The sequence below is a fragment of the Ctenopharyngodon idella genome, chromosome 18, assembly GCF_019924925.1.
Source record: "Ctenopharyngodon idella isolate HZGC_01 chromosome 18, HZGC01, whole genome shotgun sequence".
NCBI classification, from domain to species: Eukaryota; Metazoa; Chordata; class Actinopteri; order Cypriniformes; family Xenocyprididae; genus Ctenopharyngodon; species Ctenopharyngodon idella.
In genome coordinates, this window is record NC_067237.1 from 212,262 (window position 1) to 233,176 (window position 20,915).

At 41.5% G+C, this 20,915-nt stretch overlaps 2 protein-coding genes across 19 annotated transcripts in view; both read left to right on the top strand.

The window, feature by feature from the left end:
* Positions 1-17,119, top strand: part of ppfia1 (PTPRF interacting protein alpha 1) — a 28,881-nt gene extending 11,762 nt beyond the window's left edge. For 5 of the 17 annotated variants that reach the window (XM_051870753.1, XM_051870758.1, XM_051870754.1 and 2 more), the window contains 18 exons: positions 48-271; positions 586-817; positions 2,786-2,815; positions 3,921-4,045; positions 4,188-4,357; positions 4,911-5,007; positions 5,669-5,680; positions 7,421-7,502; positions 7,671-7,871; positions 9,679-9,741; positions 9,849-9,875; positions 10,662-10,837; positions 12,469-12,566; positions 12,647-12,822; positions 12,979-13,047; positions 13,120-13,279; positions 13,459-13,527; positions 15,949-17,119. In XM_051870753.1, the coding sequence (XP_051726713.1) occupies positions 48-271; positions 586-817; positions 2,786-2,815; positions 3,921-4,045; positions 4,188-4,357; positions 4,911-5,007; positions 5,669-5,680; positions 7,421-7,502; positions 7,671-7,871; positions 9,679-9,741; positions 9,849-9,875; positions 10,662-10,837; positions 12,469-12,566; positions 12,647-12,822; positions 12,979-13,047; positions 13,120-13,279; positions 13,459-13,517 (2,001 nt within the window). In that variant the 3' untranslated portion in view covers positions 13,518-13,527; positions 15,949-17,119. The remainder of the gene's footprint in view (positions 1-47; positions 272-585; positions 818-2,785; positions 2,816-3,920; positions 4,046-4,187; positions 4,358-4,910; positions 5,008-5,668; positions 5,681-7,420; positions 7,503-7,670; positions 7,872-9,678; positions 9,742-9,848; positions 9,876-10,661; positions 10,838-12,468; positions 12,567-12,646; positions 12,823-12,978; positions 13,048-13,119; positions 13,280-13,458; positions 13,528-15,948) is intronic. The other 12 variants (XM_051870755.1, XM_051870759.1, XM_051870756.1 and 9 more) reach the window with 8 other exon arrangements.
* Positions 17,120-18,134: 1,015 nt separating this feature from the next.
* Positions 18,135-20,440, top strand: LOC127500003 (protein Bouncer-like). 2 transcript variants are annotated; one of them, XM_051870783.1, is made up of 2 exons: positions 18,135-18,240; positions 19,033-20,332. In XM_051870783.1, exons 1-2 carry the CDS (start codon positions 18,221-18,223, stop codon positions 19,454-19,456), a joined length of 444 nt encoding a protein of 147 aa, XP_051726743.1. In that variant the 5' UTR covers positions 18,135-18,220; the 3' UTR covers positions 19,457-20,332. The 2 variants fall into 2 exon arrangements, with proteins under 2 accessions (XP_051726743.1, XP_051726742.1); XM_051870782.1 differs by lacking the exon at positions 18,135-18,240 and adding an exon at positions 18,255-18,407 and having other exon boundaries at positions 19,033-20,440.
* The last annotated feature ends 475 nt before the right edge of the window (positions 20,441-20,915 follow it).

Genomic DNA, 20,915 nt, shown 5'->3' on the forward strand with positions numbered 1-20,915 from the left:
CATGCGTTTTGATGCGGTTGATGTGATTTCTGCTGTGATGTTGTCAGGTGCAGACGCTGGACGAGCAGGAATGGGATCGGCTGCAGCAGGCTAATGTTCTGGCTAACGTGGCTCACGCATTTGAGAGCGATATGGACATGTCAGACGCGGAAGATGACAGAGAAACGGTCTTCAGCTCCATGGACCTTCTGTCTCCTGCTGGACAGGCAGACGCTCAGACTCTCGCCCTGATGCTGCAGGAGCAGCTGGACGCTATTAACAACGAGATACGGTACTGAGATGTGTGACATGCTAACTAGGGCTGAAATGTCTTTTACTATACTGATGCGTATATAAACCAATGTATGAATCTGGCTGGCTTCATATAAAATCTGAAATCATATTGAATTCATTCAGACTGATGAAAGTGAGTGCATGTAAACATCTAGTGACTGCCTGCTCGAAGTCCTGAAATACTGCTATTTCTGTCTTGGATGTAGTTGTATTTCTGGTTCTGTGTTTGTATGTTCCTCCTGTTGTGTGCAGTAAGCAGCGCTGCAGTGTCGCTCTGACCCTGTGCGTGTGTGTGATTGTGTGTCCTGACAGGATGATACAGGAGGAGAAGGAGAACACCACGCTGAGAGCCGAGGAGATCGAGAGCCGTGTGGGCAGCGGAGACGATCTGGGCGGCCGCTTCCGCTCCCTGGCGTCCCTCCCGCCCTCCTTCCACGGTTCGTCTCACGCCGAGGCCTCGCCGCCCGGATCGGGTCACTCCACGCCCCGCCGGCCGTCCCGCAGCCCCAGCCGAGAGCTGGACCGCATGGGGGTCATGACCCTGGTGAGCCGCTGCCCTTCAGCGTGTCAGTCACATGTGTGCTCCGTGAGCGTGATGTAGTAATAGATCCGTGCGTGTGTGTCCCAGCATTACCGCTGTGAGCCGTGTGTCCTGCCTCTGCTGACCTGTGCTCATGTGTTTGTGCAGGTATCACTCACTACAGACCGAAATAAAGCGCTTGACCGTTTCCTGCTCTGTTAATGCTTGAGCTTTAGAGGAAGTTTACTGAAGCACTTCCTGCTTGTTCCCTCGACGGGGAAATGAGCAATTAGACCTTGAGAAGATAAAGCCAAACGACTGTTTACTCTGGACAGAGGAAATTTCAGAAGAATATTTCAGTAGAAATATGAATAAATCTAAACGATGGCAAACACCTTCAAGTCTTAATGTTAAATGTTCAGCACTAAAAGACAAATAATAAGCAACAGAGCGAAGAACTTTAGAAAGACACAAAGTACAAGATTTCCACATTTTACTGCAGCATCAAGTGACGTGCACAAATTGACAACATCATCAAATGCAAAATCAAAGTACTTAAACACGCTTGTAAATCAAGCCAAGAATAGATGACAGAAAGCACTCGTAATAGACGTGCAGCTTAAATTTGATAACATCTGTGTTGACTGCAGCGCTCGGGTAATTGAGTATTACCAATGAAATCCTTGCCCTGAGCTGGCTCGATAGTTTCCAGTTGTATGTGTTTATGATGTGCCCTTGCTGCTTAGTTCCTGAATCTCCACTTAAAACGAGTGATCGGAAGATGATTTTACAGTCTGTGTAGATTCAGAGACAGAAGAGGAAATGTTCTGAACATGACTGTTGTCAAAATACACTGAGGTAAATGTTTTTTTAAAGCTGTAATTCAGCCTAAGCCGATATGAGGAAGCAGTGGCTGATAAACACTGGAAGCACATTTTGCGTGTTCATGTGCTCAACAGACTCGTCAGTGATTGGCTGCAGTGCTCAGTTCAAAAACACTCTTCACCACGAGTTCACAGAAATTAACGTCTTTATTTCAATTTTTTTCTCTATTATAGCAGCTATATTCTTTTCTGTCATTTAGTCAAAATAAATAAACTTTTTTTTTTTTTTTTTAACACACACACATGTATATGCAGTCTATATGAGAGACATAACATTGCAGTCGTATGGTAGAATTTCACTGAAGCTCACTGTTTTAGGACCCGCCGTCATTGAGAGATGCAGGTTAAAAATGTTCGATTTATTATTCAGGAGCTCATTTGGAAAAATATATTTGGAGGCAAATTCCAGTCCAGCAACATTCATGCCAAACTTTGTTTTAATTGACTGACTGCCCTAAAAAGCTGAAAAAGTCTGATTTCCCATGAATGTTGCTGAACGTTTGTGCCAGAAACACTCGGCCGTGATGAGGAGAGCGCAGAGACAGCTGAACATGGAGTTCAGACTGCAGGAAGACTGGCGTTATCAAGGGTGAAACTGGGAATGATTTAAAAGGAAAAAGACAATATTGGCAGCGTGATTGTCCCCATCCACGGCACGTTCTTTTCCATTTAACCAGTGTTCTCGCTCAAAGCAAACGTTCATGACGTTAAGCTTCACGCTTCCCTGTGGTCTGTGCCGGACGCTGATGGGGCGACGCATCTTCATTTCAAGTGAAACCACTAAATAAAAGGAAACCATTTTCTGACAAAAGGCTGCAGATATGCAGTCAAATATTTAGGATGGTTCACTGGTGGTCCCTACTCCAGTTTGACCCCTCAGGATCAGTGTCTGACCTCCAGAGTGAACAGTCTGTGGTGTTCCTGTGTGTGTGTGTGTGTGTGTCCTCAGCAGTGACCCTGTGTGAAACCAGCGTTGATGCCTCTCATGCTTTTCTCTGTGTGTGTTTGTGTGTCTCTAAATCTTTTCTCATCAGCTTCTGTGCTTTTATCTGAACTGCTGCTAACTGCCTGTTTCTTCTCTTTCTCCATTTGCTTGCGCTTCCAACAGCCTAGCGATTTGCGGAAGCATCGTAGGAAGGTAATTTAGAGAAACTGCTCTGCCACAAACTCTGCCGCATGTGTAACCCTCCTCTAACATCTGCACCTGAGCGGTTCTGGACATGTTAACATGCGTGACCACACACACAACACATGTACAGATGAACATCTCTGAGAGATATTGATATCCTCCCGTCACATGACACACATAAGCAGGGCTGAGTGCCATGACCAGAATCTTCCACTTGATATATGCATGTTTAGATTTTATTGTGAACGATGTTTGTTTATTTATTTTTTTGACCTGGTACAATTATTTGATCAGCTTAAGCTCCGCCCCTTTCTTACAGTACACTGCCATATCACATCCAGATCCGCCTCCATCCAATCAGCATGCGACGCATTGAATCAGGCCTCGCCCCACTTTTTTTTCCGATAATTCACTTTACTTAGATGTACGTCACAATAAGATTTGTTCCTTGAAACATCCATGTGCTGATGAAAATGTGTATTTCATTTGTACAGTATTTCAACTCATTTGATGTACTTTTGATGGACATAAAGCAAAAGATCAGAATCACATCAAAGGAATGATACAAACAAATGATACACACGTGATTATAAATCAGATATGGCATCATCATAACACCTAGCCCTGCTTATTAATGTTATTATACACAACTGTATAAGGAACGGCCATTATGGGACGTAATGAATAAGAGATTGTGTACTAAATCTGACATTCACACCATCAGACGGTGTTTTAGCTGTTCTATACATACTCAAATAATCATCTGACAGCTGTATCATGTTACATTCATAGATTATGATTCTGAATGACCGTCAGTGTCTCACAGAGGCCTTAAAGGGACAGTTCACCCAGAATGACAGACCCAAAACTTGTTTCCAAACTTTGTTCTGTGCAACACAGATGTTTTGAAGGTCCAAAAAACCCAACAAACTTAGTCATACTGGTTTGAGATAACAGCAAATCATGTTTTATACATTACATTTCTTTTATAAAGAAATTTGATACCTTACATTTTCATCAAATTTAAAATTGGCTACAAAATTGATAGTTCATTCAGCCCTAGTTTGAGTGTTTTAGGTTTGCGTATTTGACTGATGTTTGTGTGTGTGTTCAGTGTGCTCAGGACGATAAAGCCACTATCAGATGTGAGACGTCTCCTCCGTCCACCCCGTCCTCCATCAGACTCCATAAAGGTGCGCTGCACACCGCCAGCCATGAGGACATCAGAGACGTGCGCGGGTCAGTGATGCTCACTCGTTCATCATCGTTACAGTCAGTGTTAATGCAGGGTCAGGTGTGACGTGTGTGTGCGTGTGTGTGTGTGTGTGTGTGTGACATGTTTGTGTGTACATGTGTGTGAAATGTATGTGTGTGTGTTCAGCGCCGGGCTGCAGGACGGAGCGGGCAGTAATCCCAGCAGCAGCAACAGCAGTCAGGACTCGCTCAACAAGGGCGCCAAGAAGAAAAGCATCAAGGTCTCCATCGGCCGTCTGTTCGCAAAGAAGGAGAAGAGTCGACCCAATCCTGTGGGAAAAGAGTCTCCTGTCCCAGGTGTGCCATCAGCCATATCCGTATCAGGGCCCATGGGTCCATAAAACGTCTTACATTTAGTTTTGTCAAATTTAAGGTCATAAAAAGTCTTAAATGGTTTAAGAAAAGTCTTAATTACAACGCTGAGGTCATGGGTTCGATTCCCAGGGAAAGCAAGAACTGATAAAAATGTAAATGTAAAATGAGAATTATCATACATTATATTCAGCATTATATAGTAGCTTTCACATGCATGTTTGTAATCAGCACTGAAAACAGGCGTAAACTGGGCTAATACGTTTTGTGATCGAATCAGGGAAACCACATACGGAGTTAGTCAGAAATCAGGTGTAGATGAAACACTCATCCATCCTGATGCGTCCCACACCGCCACTCACTCAACACTTGATCCTTCTGGGCCGTGTTGTGAGAAAACGGCAAAACAAGAGAGTCAGACTTCATTACTCTGTACCAAATCACACACTGTTCTTGCACTGATACAAATAAATCATGTGGAGCCGTTCCACTCATGAGAATGTGACGAGTTGTGTCGGTTTGTGTTTGTGTTGATCAGTGCCGGCAGGAACACCTGATGGAAGCGGCTCACCGGACGCCATGACGCTCGGCAAACTGGGCGGCCCTGCAGAGAAGAACAGAAAACTGCAGAAGAAGTGAGTGACATGTCAATAGCATTCATCATTCATTTCTGAAGGGAAACATGACTTAAAACACATATAGAAATGACTCCAGACAAAACTGATGCTTTACTTCAGTGGTTGAGATTGTGCTTCATCATCTTCACTCAAAACCATCGCTGACCTGCCATCATGTCTGCATTCGTTCAGTCATCGCTACACCGCTTTAATTTTGCTCACCATGAAATGTGAATGTGAGGTGTTAAGGCCCCGATATACTCAGTGAAGTTTTTTTTTTGGGTTAGGGAACATCCCAATGTCGTCCATCAATAACAAAATAAACACAACAAACATGAGAAAACAGCAGTTCATCTGATCAAAGCATCTGATCAGAGCGATGTGGATCTGTTTGCACCAGCTCTGAGATTCGTTTATTTATACAGCACTTTATACAGTAGCAGCTTTACAGCATTAAACATGATTAAAGCCTGACTTTATCGAAATGACATCACACCGGTTCCTCCTTCGATCTCTCCTGAAGTGTATCGGGGCCTTGATCATTTGTGTCTGGCGCAGCAGCAGACGATCTGTTTGAGTGTTGATGTCATTATGATTCATGTCTCATTACCCATCAGTGGCTCATTCTGGTTGTTTTCCCTCCTCTCTCCTCATTCACTCTTTCATATGTCATTCATAGCCCAAACTCAGGGTAAGTGTCCGCAGACCGTCTTGATCATGTTTGGACCCGTGTGGAGCATGAAAACCACCTGCACGTCTCATGCTTGCTGTGATGCGCTTCAGCACTACTAACATATACTGACCTTTACAACATTACACATGGTTTCTCCAGCTGTGTCTGGCCCTTTAACCGCAGGGTGGGTTGTGGTGCTGGTTGAGGTGATGTCCAGATGGTGATGGTAAAAGTTTCATAACTATATTGGAGAATTCCTAGATTTATGCATCACTCTCTCGCAGAGAAATCTGAACTCAAAAGCACTGAAGTGTTAGGAAGAAAACTTCAAACCTTTCATAACAGTCTCCATACACAAACACAATCGCTCTGTTTCCTCTGCTCACGTGGAGACTGTGAGGTGTATGTAGGACACGAGAAAAGGAATAATCTCTCCTGTGATATACTGTATTTTATGAATATATTTTTTATTGTGTTGACGCCAGCCAAAGGAAGAGGTGCAATCACTTTTTTTTCTTAGAAATTTGTAGTTATTCAAAATGAAAGTTAATCTGATTCAGTTTTGGCCTAGTGTATCTAGAGTGTATCACTAAAAAAATAGTCGTCATGAAATGGAAGTTACACTAGTCTTTTCTTCCTTTATTGTGCCGTATATCCGAGTGAAAAGCTTCTGGAACAAGAACAAATGTAGGGCGGGGCTTGATTTTGTCTGTGGGGAATTGATTGGATGGTTGTGGTTTGCTATTGGTGGATCTCATGTGAGTGACAGGTTGCTCCGCCCTCGTCATCAAGGAAGAGAAGAGATTCTGATTCAAGATTACCAGGAACATGAATTTAACACAATCATGATGTGCACCGATAAATCATTTAGGATAAACTCTGCAGTATTCCATAAAAACATGATTCTCTTTTGATTTCATGGTGACTTTAAGGCCCGTTTACAGTGAGGAACTGGCTCTTGTGTTTGAGTACACTAGTTGAAGTTCACTATGAAGGGTGTCAGAGCCTCATTCATGTTGAGTCCTGGACCGAAAGCTTCTCTTCATTCTTCAGCATGTCTGTGAGACGCTTGATGTCATGCATGTTTGTCTGCATTCTCCTTTCATCTGAACACTTCAGTAGCTGTGTAATGTAATGCTGTGCAGTATGGATGGGAATCCTGCTGCAGTATAGTGTTGTTTTCAGAGCATTTACATCGTCAGGTGTCACAGGTATCATGCTACTTTCTCTGCATTCTGTCATGATGAAAACATTATTTAGAGGAGCAGAAACTGAACAGAATGAACTACAGAGTGTGTGAGAGGAATATATTTGTTTGTTTGTTTGTGCAAACAGTTTGAAGATTCACCTTCTATCATGAAAGAAACCTTAAAGGGTTGATTCACCCAAAAATATCTCATTTACACTCCCTTCTAGAATTAAAAATAAATAAATAATATAAATAAAGTAGTTAATCAGTTCAAATCAGTGTTTATTTTCATTTTTTTTGACCGTTTGAGATCAGAATTGGCATTGAGATGGTTGAATCCCTGGTTGTTCTGGCGATGTATTGTTGTTTTGTTGGTGGAAATGAAGGATTCTTTCTCTCAAAACTCTTCTGCTAATCCAGCTGCCGTTTCCTCACATCTTCACAAGCGCTGTTCGCTGACCGTACAACTGCTTCATATAAGTGCATATTATCATTCTTCCATGTTTGGCCCATAAAACATGCTCTTTGCACTTACATGCATGTTGATAATGTTTCCTCTGTTTTTTCAGACATGAACTGCTGGAGGAAGCCTGTCGGCAGGGTCTGCCGTTCGCTCAGTGGGACGGACCCACCGTCGTCGTGTGGCTCGAGGTACAGCAGTTCGGAAAACATTTCCAGTGCATTTACAAATCATGGATTAGTGTTGGCATGACAACTGAGACGAGTACAGGATGTGTGATAGTAAGGAAAGCACCCTTGTCCAGATGATGGAGTGTGTCTGGTCGATCTCATCGACCGCTGTCGTTGTGTTTCTCTCAGCTGTGGGTCGGGATGCCTGCATGGTATGTGGCAGCGTGCCGTGCCAATGTGAAGAGCGGTGCCATCATGTCCGCCCTGTCCGACACCGAGATTCAGCGTGAGATTGGCATCAGCAACCCTCTTCACCGCCTCAAACTACGCCTTGCTATTCAGGAGATCATGTCGCTCACGAGCCCATCGGCGCCACCTACCTCCAGAACGGTAGGAAACAGCCTGGTGTTCAGATATCTGACACTGTCAAACACATCTCAGGTTTTAAAGCTAAATATGATTCTGTCAGTGTTTTGTTCCTCCAGCATTATCAGAGTAGATACTGCCTGACATCAACACACCAATGAAAACTTTCTCACTCGAGCTTAGCGCTTTTAGAAACTGAAGTAGGCGAATGTCGAGGGTCGGGCTGCACGATTAATGAAAATAATATGATATGACTGCGATTTGCAATTGACTGAAAAAAAATTCTAAAAAAATTACAGCATTTTTGATCATATTCACAAAACTGTCATGGCCCCCAGAATATTTTGTGTGAATATGTGAATGGTCAATATATCAAAAGAAAGAACAGAGCCTCTGCTTTTAAACAATCAAAAAATAATCACAAACAAACAAAAAAATGTAGTTGAGCTTCATGCATTCTTTTTTTATCAACACTTGAATGTGGGGAACATTTCGCTCATGAAGCTGAGAAAATCATGTTTTTGTCAAAGACAAAGACTGTCATCAGAGCGATGATCAAACACAGATGGAGTAGATCGAGTCCATCCACACCTCAAAGCTTCACAGTCGTTTCCTCTTCATTTCATTCAGTAACGTCAGGCAGTTTTGAATAGTTTGTTTGATGATCGTGTTATTTTACATGAGCGTCAGCAATGCTTCTATCGCTTGTTTCTGCTGCTTCACCTGTGTTTTCAAGAGATGCATAACAGGGATTTTCATGATGGAAAAAAAAAAAAAAGTTAAATAAAATAAGTGCTGTGTGTTCAGAGTGAAGCGTGGCACTGAGTTCACTTACACGTCAGCATCTGCTGCTTTCAGCGTCTCGATTCACATGAAGTGCATCTGCGTTTGCTCTGAGTTTGTCATTTAACGTGCATCTGGAAACACAACATGCGCCGAACATCTTCACAAACAAACAAAACAAAAGAGAAGCTTTAAGGACTTGCGGTTTTATGTCAAAATAAAACTTTGGTTTATCATTTGAAAGTGGAGAAATTAAGACAGAAATTAAGAAATTTTTATTTATATATATATATATATATATATATTTTTTTTTATTATTTGAATTGTTACTATTGTTATTTTATAGTCATATTGATATATAATGACAAAATTTTGCCCAAATTCTGCATCCCTACAAACAAGCACAGCAAACCTGGAATTTTTTTTGGTTTCATTTTAAATTGCAATCGCAGTTTTTATAAGAAAAGATGCTGTTGGATTTTTCTTTCAATCGAGCAGCCCTAGTCGGAGATGGTCCTCACTGCAGAACACGAGATCCAGATCCAACTCCTCCCACTTTACATATCCCTAAACCTACCCGTCTCCACCCCCTGGATCTGGATCTGGATCTCGTGTTCTGCAGTGAGGAGCTGCTGCCTGGTCAAGGGTTATTTGGGTTTTCTTTACCTCAGTGAGTTTCAGGCATGTTGATGTGAACTCCTCAGGTTTCAGAGGACTAGAGTAGACACTGTTATTCGCCAACAGCAGAAGAGCTACTGTTAAGAGTGAGACAGGAACAGATGATCTGATCTGAAGCGCTACAGCAGCACACTGATGTCAGGGAAACTCACACTCACACCTCCTCCTGTAGCTGTGAACTGGAACACACGTTCACACCGCAGTACACGTCTGTTCTCTCTCTCTCTCTCTCGCATGCCTCACAAATTAACACCTGATGGGATGTTTGTGACCGCTTTCACTAATGTTTCTGCTGCTCAATAACACATTCTTCCTCTTTCACTCCATCTTTCCTCACTTGTTTTCTCATCCTCACTCACGGATCATGTAGTCTTCTGGGAATGTCTGGCTCACGCATGAGGAGATGGAGAGTTTGGCCGCCACGCCGCTCACGGTCAGTCAGCTGGTATAGTTGTGTGTGTGCAGTGATGTTTTACTGTATTTTACCTTCTGATAATGACTCGCCTCCCCTCGCTCCACATGCTAACCCGCTAACACCAGGAGGACGAGGAGGGCGGCTGGGCCCAGGTTTGACCCTCTTACACACACACATCTCTGCCTTTCTCTTTTGATGGCTTTATTTTTATTTACATGAATCACATATGCAGGAATGGACAACGGGTGAATCTCGAGATCTGTCAGGAACACGCTCAAGTCACGTTTCACTTCACAATCGGACCAAAATGAATCAGAAATATTTAGCTTTTGGAAAATTAAGCTTACATTTTGACATGAAAGAATTGTTTTTGCGCCTCTTTGAGAATCTGCTGAGATTTGTGACCTGGACGTGCTCTCGACGGCTTTCGTGAGATTCACTGCAGTTCTTCATCATGTTAAGGCAACGTTTGCTGGTCTTGGTCTTTGAAACCCTCGTTCTGAACAGCCTGTGTTTCTGGATCACACTGAGAACAGGATCTCATGATGGTTTAATATTAGGAAAGGAGGAGCTTTCTCTAATCTCATGAGATTGATCCATCATCACTGCTTCTGTATGAATTCAGTGCTGAGGTGGTGTTCTTGATGTATTTTTTATTTTTAGTCAAGTCAGCTTTATTTCTATAGCACTTTATACAATATTTCAGATCAGTTCAATAACTGTGTAAAGTTTATCATTTATGAAATGAGTTGAATTCAGCTATAAAGCAGCTCTACAGAAGACAAGAGTCATTATTAGATCAATTCAGTTCAAGTTTTCTTCTCATCTGATAGTCATATCAATAATATCACTGAATATTAAGTGTCTTTTAGGTAAGTAGCATTTGATTTTCATCATTGTGGTCTTGAATGGACTGAATGGGTGTTGTTTGCTCTCAGACTCTGGCCTACGGCGACATGAACCACGAATGGATTGGTAACGACTGGCTGCCGAGCCTCGGCTTACCTCAGTACCGCAGTTACTTCATGGAGTCGCTGGTAGACGCTCGTATGCTGGATCATCTGACCAAAAAAGACCTCCGCAGTCAGCTCAAAATGGTGGACAGTTTCCATAGGTCAGTCATGGTCAGCTCGTTGTCTCTTGCCTCTGTCCATTTATTTTTCCAGTCAGAGTTTCCAGTCTGGGCTGCTTTTTTTCCCTTTAATTTTCAATTTTTTTTAATAAAGTGTTATAAGCCATGAACCGAACCAGCCAGATGACATTTAATTGACTTAATGCCTTTAATGAGAGGATGAACTACTCGTGTATAATAAAACTAGGATAAATGAAGGTAATTTTCCAGTTGTTTCCAGTATTTGGGTGCTGATTTATGAATAGTATCTTAATGGTAAAAAGACAGGAAGCTGTTTTCTCACAATCTTTTTATTGCCATTTTGTCAGGACAACATAAATGGTACATACACTGATGATCAACAACAATATCTCCTTGCCATAAACACATTAAACCCCAACCCTTAACCACCCCCACACAACGGGGGAAGAAGCTGTTTTATGTGAGAATGGTAATGAGTTTAATTTGTGAAAGCAGCTGTAATTGAATCCAAAACCGCAGTTATTACCATATTTTAATACTATATTTTATACACATGCAAGTAGTTTGAGAATATAGGGGGACCAACTCCATTACATGCTCTGCAGTGCTTTGTCAGAGTGAGTGGTTTCCATGGTAACAGTGGCTTTTCTGATTGGTTGATCTCTCTATGGGATTGTAAGTAGTGTAGTTTCATCCATACACACATGCATTCAAACATACATCCATCCATGCATCCATCCATACATTCATCCATCCATCCATCCATCCATGCATACATCCATACATCTATACATGCATCCATACATCCGTCCATCCATACATCCATGCATCCATTGATTACATCTATACATCCATCCATCCATCCATACATACATCTATACATGCATCCATACATCCATCCATCCATCCATACATCTATACATGCATCCATACGTCCATCCATACGTCCATCCATGCATCCATCCATCCATCCATCCATCCATCCATCTATACATGCATCCATACATGCATACATCTATCCATCCATACATGCATCCATCCATCCATGCATACATCCGTCCATCCATACATCCATGCATCCATCCATCCATCTATACATGCATCCATACATTCATACATGCATACATCTATCCATCCATACATGCATACATCTATCCATGCATACATCCGTCCATCCATACATCCATGCGTACATCCATACATCCATCCATCCATCTATACATGCATCCATACATCCATTCATCCATCCATACATGCATCCATGCATCCATCCATGCATTCATCCATCCATCCATCCATACGTGCATTCATTCATCCATACATCATCCATTCATCCATCCATACATGCATCCATCCATACATGCATCCATCCATCCATCCATCCATCCATCCATACATCCATCCATCCATCCATCCATCCATACATGCATCCATTCATGCATCCATCCATGCATACACCCATGCTTGCATCCATACATCCTTACATACATCCATGCACCCATCCATACATCTGTCCATACATCCATCTATCCATCCATCCATTCATACAAGCATCTATAAAATGAATGGCATTTGCCTCCTGAAGCCTGCTGGTGTATTTTCAGGGCTGGTTCGTCCTCACTGTGTGTTTGTGTTTCTCTCTCTCTCTGTAGGAACAGTTTTCAGTGCGGTGTGATGTGTTTGAGACGACTGAACTACGACAGAAAAGACCTTGAGCGAAGACGTGAGGAGTCACAGGTTGAAGTCAAAGGTGAGCGCATGTTGGTTTTCTCCTTTATTTCCCCCTCTGTGTGGTCGTGTGTGTGTCTTTTAACGCTTGTGTCTGTGCAGATGTGCTGGTGTGGACGAACGAGCGCGTGGTCAGCTGGGTTCAGGCCATCGGCTTAAAGGACTACTCCAGCAACCTTCTGGAGAGCGGTGTTCATGGAGCGCTCATCGCCTTGGACGAGTCCTTCGACCACAACGCCTTGGCTCTGCTTCTGCAGATCCCTACGCAGTGCACACAGGTCAGACGTGCACCGTTTCACTGATTCATTGAACTCATTCGTTTTGCTCTATGTTGACTGTTCTGTGCAGTCAGAGCGGACAAAACAATAGAATCTTTGACTTGTTGCCTTCGATATATTGTTTTTCAATCTCCGTTGACTGCTGTCTGTCCGCAGGCGAGAGCGTTACTGGAGCACGAGTACGGTCACCTGATAGCCGCAGGAACAGAGAGGAGACTGGAAGAGGTGAGTTGAGTCAGGTTCATCAGTCTGCCGTATCAGATCTGAGCGCTTCACATCACAGCCGTTCCTCCGCAGGACGACGACAAGAACTTCCGCCGCGCGCCGTCCTGGAGGAAAAAGTTTCGCCCCAAAGACGTGCGTGGGATGAGCGTGAGCGCCTCTGACACGCTGCCTGCGAGCTTCAGGGTGAGCGCCGGAGACACCGCCCTGCTGGCCAAGAAACCGCAGCTGGACGGTACGTGAGTGAGCGATGCACCGCGCGCTTGATTCTGCTAGTCAGCTTGTTACGTGTGTAGTTTACGTCAGCGCATATGTGTGTTTAACATGTTGCCGTGCGTGTGACTAATGCGTGTGTGTGTGTGTGTGTGTGTGTGTGTGTGTGTGTGTGTGTGTGTGTGTGTGTGGCGGCTGCAGGCGGTGTGAGCGGAGTTCAGCGTCTGGACTCGGCCGCAGTCAGAACATACTCCTGCTGATCTCAACCAGGTGAGCCTCCATTACTCTCATGATCTGAGCACAAGAGCATCTTCATGATGCTACGCCTGAAGGCCCTGATATACTCACAGCGAAGTTCTTTTATGTTAGCGAACATCCTAACGCTGCCCACACTGCTGAGAGTGGCGTTTAGATGAATATGTGCTGCACGCTTTCCTCTCAATAACAAAAAGAAAACATTAGTTCAGAAAGCATGTGGAAGTTTGCACCAGCTCTGCAGTTCAGCACTCCAATCACATCACGTTTATTTATACAGCACTTTATACAATAGATTGTAAAGCTGCTGCTTTAAAGGAGTATTAAACATGAAAAACAGTGTCTGTGTCGCTCTGTTAGAATTACAGCTTCAGCATCAGCCACACCCACCTATTACATCATCACCACAGACCAATGGTAGTTTAACTCCCAAAACAAACTCCAAACAAACTTGGTTTTGTTGTAAATGACGTCACACCAGGGAGGTTACTGTATGATGATTGAAATCGTGAAATGGCCTTAAACAAAATACTAAATGAAATAAACTGCAAAATATTACGTTTTCTAATACATTTATTTCATGCACTGATTACTTCTGTCAGTGCTGCACAAGCTCGCAGACGAATGCGATTAAAAATGCGCTGTTGAAACGGTGTTATTCGCCAGTTGCCCGGTAACTTTATGAATTTCGACAGTTAATGGTTATGAGAATGTGATATGGCTTACAGCGATCATCAAATCTCAACGGTGGTGATGTAATTATTATAATTAATAGTCTGACGCGCTGCATGTTTCAGAGTAAATCGCAGCACTGTTCGTTTTCAGTTTCGATTCACAGTAAATGCTAAAAATAAAAAAGCAAGCACACATTCAAGTGTTTTCAATACCCCACATGTTGAGAGCGGCTCCCTGATGCCTGCAAATTAAATACAATATAATTACCCAACTATATAATTGCGAGAGAATGCAGAAGCATTGAAATATATTTTTTCCTCCCATCTCATCATCATGTCCCTTTAGGGGCTCCGTAGAATGCGTCATTTCCTTTCCGAACATAGTATTTGGCTTCAGGCACATCACTAGTAACTGGAACTCTTTTGTTTTTATTATTATTATTTAAAGCCAGCATACATGGTAGCTCCCATTGGTCTCGTTGGTGCTCATTTGCATAAAGTTGACTTCACTAATGAATGTTGTTGCTTATGTGGCCCAGAAACCACCAGCTGTGCAGTTGCTGTATGAACGGGCCGTACTCTTCAGCATCAACACATGCTCTTTAAACGCGCTGCATGCTCTTTCTGCTCAGCACTCAAAGTCATGAATTCTGACCCGTTTCTATGATGGAGTTCTCCAGTTCTTCATATTATTCCACTGGTGGATCCATATCCCAGAGCTCAGTGCTTTGCATTCAGTGTTATTCAACTGACCAAACACAGATTGTAGGTTTGAGGCTTTAATGACAGCTGATTGTTTCTCGATGTAGTTTCAGTTCTCTGTGTAGAATGTGTTGCTCAATAAACAACAACATGGTTACTGATTACCTGTCACTCACACGAGATCCACCAATAGCAAACCCCAACCATCCAATCAATTTCCCACAGACAGAATCAAGCTCCGCCCTACATTTGATCTTGTTTCAGAAGCCACAATAGGGAAGAAAAGAGGACCACAACTTCCATTTCATGCCAGTTTTAATATTGAGCATTACAGCACAACACTCGTGACAGATATTATAAAAAATAATGTATTGAGCTGCACGATTCTGGGTAAATTTAGAATCACAATTTTGGTTCAAACACTGGTGTAACGATGTCATTGAACAATCTTTATGTGAAGCATCAGTTTACTTTTGAAAGGTGATTTACTCTATTTTGATCACTATCGTAGACATCAGTGTTTATATCTGATCTATAAACTTTTATCCTGGTGCTTCTGTGATAATCTGAATTATTGTAAGACAGAAATAATGACATTGAGTGGTTGAAAAAACAGTTTGTGAAGCTGTGTCATATCTCTACATGACAACGGCTCTCTGGATCAGAACACAGATCTGAATGTTCGCTGTGATCTTGTCAAAGCTTTAATAGACAGAGCCAAATCGCTGTCATTTAGGAATAAGATCGTGTGTGTTTGAATCGAGATTGAGGTCTTTTAGCGATTAATCGTGCAGCTCTAATACTATTACTAGAGATGTGCAGGAATACTCTGAAGTGACCGATAATGTAAATAGATCAATAACTGCGTCAATGTTGCAGAATTCTTCAATCATGAAAGTTGAATCTGCTATAAATAACAAAATTCTTAGACTTTATCTTAAGTTTCTTTAAGAAGATTTTGGTTAGTCCGCGTTTCATTCTTGCTGTATTTCCTGTCTGGGTCTGTTTCCTGTGATGATGATGATGATGATGATGATGATGATTGTCGTTGCTTCCTCAGGTGACGCAGCAGAAGAGCACGAGCCCCGTCAGGCTGGAGTTCCACAGCATTCCTTTGGGATTTTCCCTGTTACAGACCCGTAATCCCATCAACACAAACTCTTAGCGTCCCGCGGGTTTATACTCTAGATTTCAACTCTTCTATTTATTCCTCCAGAGGGACGTCTCACTAATTCAGCAGTGTTTCATATCAACTTTTGCTTGATTTTATTTGGTCACCTTTTAATTCACGCGTCCTAATCCAGTTCAATCTTCTAGATGTAATTTATATATCACGAGTCCAGAGTTTGTACATTTACGTCTGTAGGCATAATCTCATTTTTATCATTCTCCATGAGTATTTTTATCGTATTGGCTACTTATTGATTTTGTTTTAAATCTTCCAGCTAAAAGTACTTTGTGTGTTTGATCTTAACTCTCTTAATCTTCTCTTCTCTCCCTGTTGATTCTGAGAAAGTGGCCCGTGTCAATGGCATTGTGTGAATATCGGGGTCGGTACGTGTTTTATATCCTGATACCAAAATCAGACCCTTGGAAAAGCCATACTTTGTAATAATTATGAGGGCTATTTTGAATACATCTTTCTACAGATGTGATACTGATGCCAGGATTCTCTAGCATCTATTTGGCTGAAAGTCACTGTTTATTCATTCCCTTTGTGCTGCATTATAGGTGTTTGTGAGTGAGTGAGTGTGTGTGTGTGTGTGTGTGTGAGAGAGAGTGTGTGTGTGTGTATGCGTGTGTGTGTGTGATTCTCAGACGGACCAATCCTCCAGTGGCCTCTCTCTGCTCAGTCCTGATCTCTCTCACTGTAATCAAGCCTTACATTTGTAGCCACTCCTTTTGTTTCAGTGACCCTTTTTGATATCGTATGTATCGGCCTTTATGTAGGAATTGTCATTTTTGGATGATATCAGAGGCGTAGGCTGGAATCATATCCCAGTCTTCTCGATTTTGTAATTTTACATTCTTTAGTCACTTGTGTACAATTAAAGTCATGTTACTATCTTTTTATTGTCCTTTATTTAAACAAATCTTCTGGTCCTGTAATAGAAATAATGTACAGTCTAAGTACTTATGAACTATTTTTATCACAGTATTATTTATTTCTTTCATTTCAATAAAATACTGAAACTTATTTTCCACTGCCAATAAAAATAAGTCTTTATGAACATGATTTTTCCTGAATCTTTTATTTGCTCTCCGATGTCTTGCTTTAGCAATTTCTGCCTATTTAATGCTAAAATATGATAAATTGCCATTCCAATAATTAAAAAAGAGCCGCTCTGAAAAGACTCGTCACCAAAGATGATTCTGATTTAATGTTAATAAAACACCTCTGTGATGAAATAGTGTATTGATTTAATGGATTTCAAACCCGTTGTGAATCTATTCATGAAAACAAATTGGTGGGAAATGAAGCTCATCCATTTCATTCATGAAATGCAACACAAATACTGTTTGGTGATGGTCATGTTTTGTTGATGAAGAATTGTTTTGTTGTAAGTGAGTCTCTGGCCGTGATGAGAGAGTGGCTGAGGAGCTGCAGACAGCTGTCAGTCAGAGTCAGAGTTCATTTCTAGATCAGGTTCAGCCTCAGATGGACTCTGAAGAACATCACATCCGGTCTGAAGCTTTAAAGCAACATGCTGCTTTCCTCTTGATTCTGACCAACTTCTGTTTCACTGACAGCCTAAATTCATTAATATATTAAGATCTTACAAATTCAGACGAGACTATCATGAGAATAATACATTCATCCTGATATTAAACGCGGAACTTTATTGCAGTTCAGTTCAATTGTTTCGGGCTAAAATTGCTCATTAATCATCCTGACATGAACTATAAATTACTAAGTATTATTTGTTACAGTTTAATGTGTTCATCCACACTGATCTGAGCTTCGAGTTCTGAGAACCAGCCAGATTCATTTCAGTTAGAAATATGATCTGTGTATTCTTTGCATTGCATTTCTATACCATTTTAAACGGATGTGAATGTAAGAACAGCTTCTGCTCTTCATCTCTTACTTCTCTTGATTGTCCATCACATAAACTCACTTTCTATTAAAAATGTCACACATGATCGAATAAAAAACATGGACATGACATGAGACTGAACGCAAATTATCATGCCATAAAACAAAGAACATTTCTGCTAGCAAGTCAATTTACCGCACCTGGTTTCCTGATGATTAATTAAACTAATTACAAATAAACTGAAGAATCAATCAGCTGTTCTGTTCCTCTGACTGACCCAGACCCACAGCGGCGATGGAAACACATCCCAGCAGGTGAATATTGTGTTCAGAAATGAGAAATGCAGTGAATCTCAGTCTAAACTCTGTGTTGATCAAAACTTCACTAATCAGTTTCTAGTCAGTGAAGTCTGCATGTTCTGCGTCATTTCATCATCATCATCATCACGTGTTTCCATTTACTTCCTGCAGCAGAAATTAAGGTGCAGTGAACTGTAACTCTCTTTACAGCTGAAATGAAATCAAACTGGACAATTCTTATTTTTATGGAATATTGCAGAGTTTATTCTAAATGATTTATCGGTGCACATCATTCTTGTTTTAAATTCTTGTTTCTGGTAATCTTGAATCAGAATATCTTCTCCTCAGCATCTCTTCTCTTCTCTGATGATGAGGGCGGGGCAACCTGTCAAACCATCCAATCAATTCCCCACAGACAAAATCAAGCCCCGCCCTACATTTGTTCTTGTTTGAGAAGCGTTTCAGTCGGATATATTTGAAAGACTGATTCCACCACGAAATAAAACAATTTAGAAGATAATTGCGACCTTTTTATCTCACAATTCTGACTTTTTTTCCTCTCACAATTGCGAGATTAAAAATCGTCGGTACTTTTTTTATTCAGCGGCGGAAACAAACTTCCATAGATGTCACAATGGAGAAGAAAAGACGAGCACAACTTCCTCCTCATGTCATTTCACTTTAAAGTGACTGTTGTAACATCCTTTAGTTTCCCTCGATCCAGTGTCTCAGTCCTCATTCTTCACTGACTTTTATTTTAATGCACTAAAAGAAACCTATAAAACATTTGTTGTGTGTTCCGTCCAGGTCCGGCTTCTTCCAGACTCTCCTGCGGGCTTCCGCGCTCTGTCTCGTGGGTGTGTTTGTTCTGTCGGGTCGCTCCGGCGGCGTCCTGCTGTGTTACTATCGCCCCCTGCAGGCCAGAGGCGGCCGCTGCACCAACATGACCACGGAGTGCAGGCCGCACGAGCGCTGCTTCTCCGGCTGGAGGCGCTACGGTCCGGTGTCCGTGCTGGCCGCCCAGGGCTGCGTGTCCCCGGAGCTGTGCGGCTCCAACCACACGGTCACTCTCATGGGCTTCGACTATCAGATCACCTACGCGTGCTGCTGTCACGACCGCTGCAATGAAGCTCCCGCACCGGGGAACCGTCTCAAGCAGCTGTTCGGGGTTACCGTCAGACCGACGGACAACATCACTGCCGGTGACCCGCTTCACTGTCCGGACGAGTGATGCTCTAAACACTGGAAAGTGTGTTTTATTGAGCGTGAGACACAAACCAATGTCGCACACACATGATGGTTTGTATTAATAACGTGACGATTTTATTAATACAGAAAGGCTGCAACGGACTGCCGTTTCTTCCCTCTATCAGCTGGTTTACAGTCAGGGAACTGATGAACCTTTGTTAAAAAATAAACCATGTTTGAGTCCATTTTTATCACTCTATGTCTTGGGTTTAATGGTAAACCATTTAAACTGGTTATGGTGGTCTGGTTCAGCTGGTGCTTCAGGCTGAAACTGCCATTATGTGGGAAATTCTCAAGATGGAGTATTTGGGAATATATTTGCTGTTCTCATTTAACTACCACTTTTCAGTTGTTTTAACTGTTTGTGCAATATTAATATCCAGAGTTTGACATTATTTTTTTTCCACTTATCTGCTACAAATGAATGATTTGACATCTACAGCTCATCCCTAAACTCTGTATGTGAAGCACAGAGGGACATCAGTGTAAATGTTGTACATTTTAATTGGTTTTGTTAATTTCTATGCGGTCTTCAACTCCTTTTAAACATTTTAAAGTGGGTAAGAAAATTGGAAACACTTTCACAATTACTTTTACACTGACAATCTCATGAGAAAATCTAAGTATTTTAAGAGGTGATTTCATATGGATTTGTACAATATGAGTTGTGGAAACTTTTTTTTTTTTTTTTTTTTTAAGTAAGCATGAAGGTCCACTCTGAACCTGACCATCAGTGCGGTTTAAGCAGATCGTACAAATTCAGATGACTTGACCACCAATTTACCAAAATGTAGTGATTACAAATTGCTGTAACAGTGTTCCTTTTGTTCAATATTTAATTAGTAAATGGGTAAAATTGTGTTTTAATCTCTCCATCTGATCCCACATGATATTTCTAGTTTAAGAAGTGAAAGTTTTGGGTAAATTCTAATGTTGCACCACTGCCGTTAGGGTTGGGTACATATCATTTGAATTTTTGTGATTCCCATTCTTATTGATTCCAATAAGGTAAAACAAAGTTACAAAAGTCAAACATTTAGATATCAATCTAGTGTGTTTTTGCAAATACTAATAGCCTATATTTTTTAAACATTATTAAAGACAATTAAACAAGAACAAACAAATTAGCAACTGAAAAAAGTTCAAGAAATCATATATAATCAAATGTAAAATAACGCCATTCTTTTTATAAAATATAGATTAATCCTTAAAGTGACAAAAGTTATTCAGTCAAGATCAGTGACTTTACTCAGATATTTTGACATCTTTGTGTGTTTGTCCGTTCAAGCACAAGAAGACGCTAAAGAGAACTCAATTCAGTATTCACACACTATATGAGAGGCGAGTCCTGTGCTTGAATAGTTTAAAATCACATTCAAATGTGCACACAGTCAACAAGTGGAATAGAAATTTTAATTTTATAACAAGTTTCCGTTTCCAGA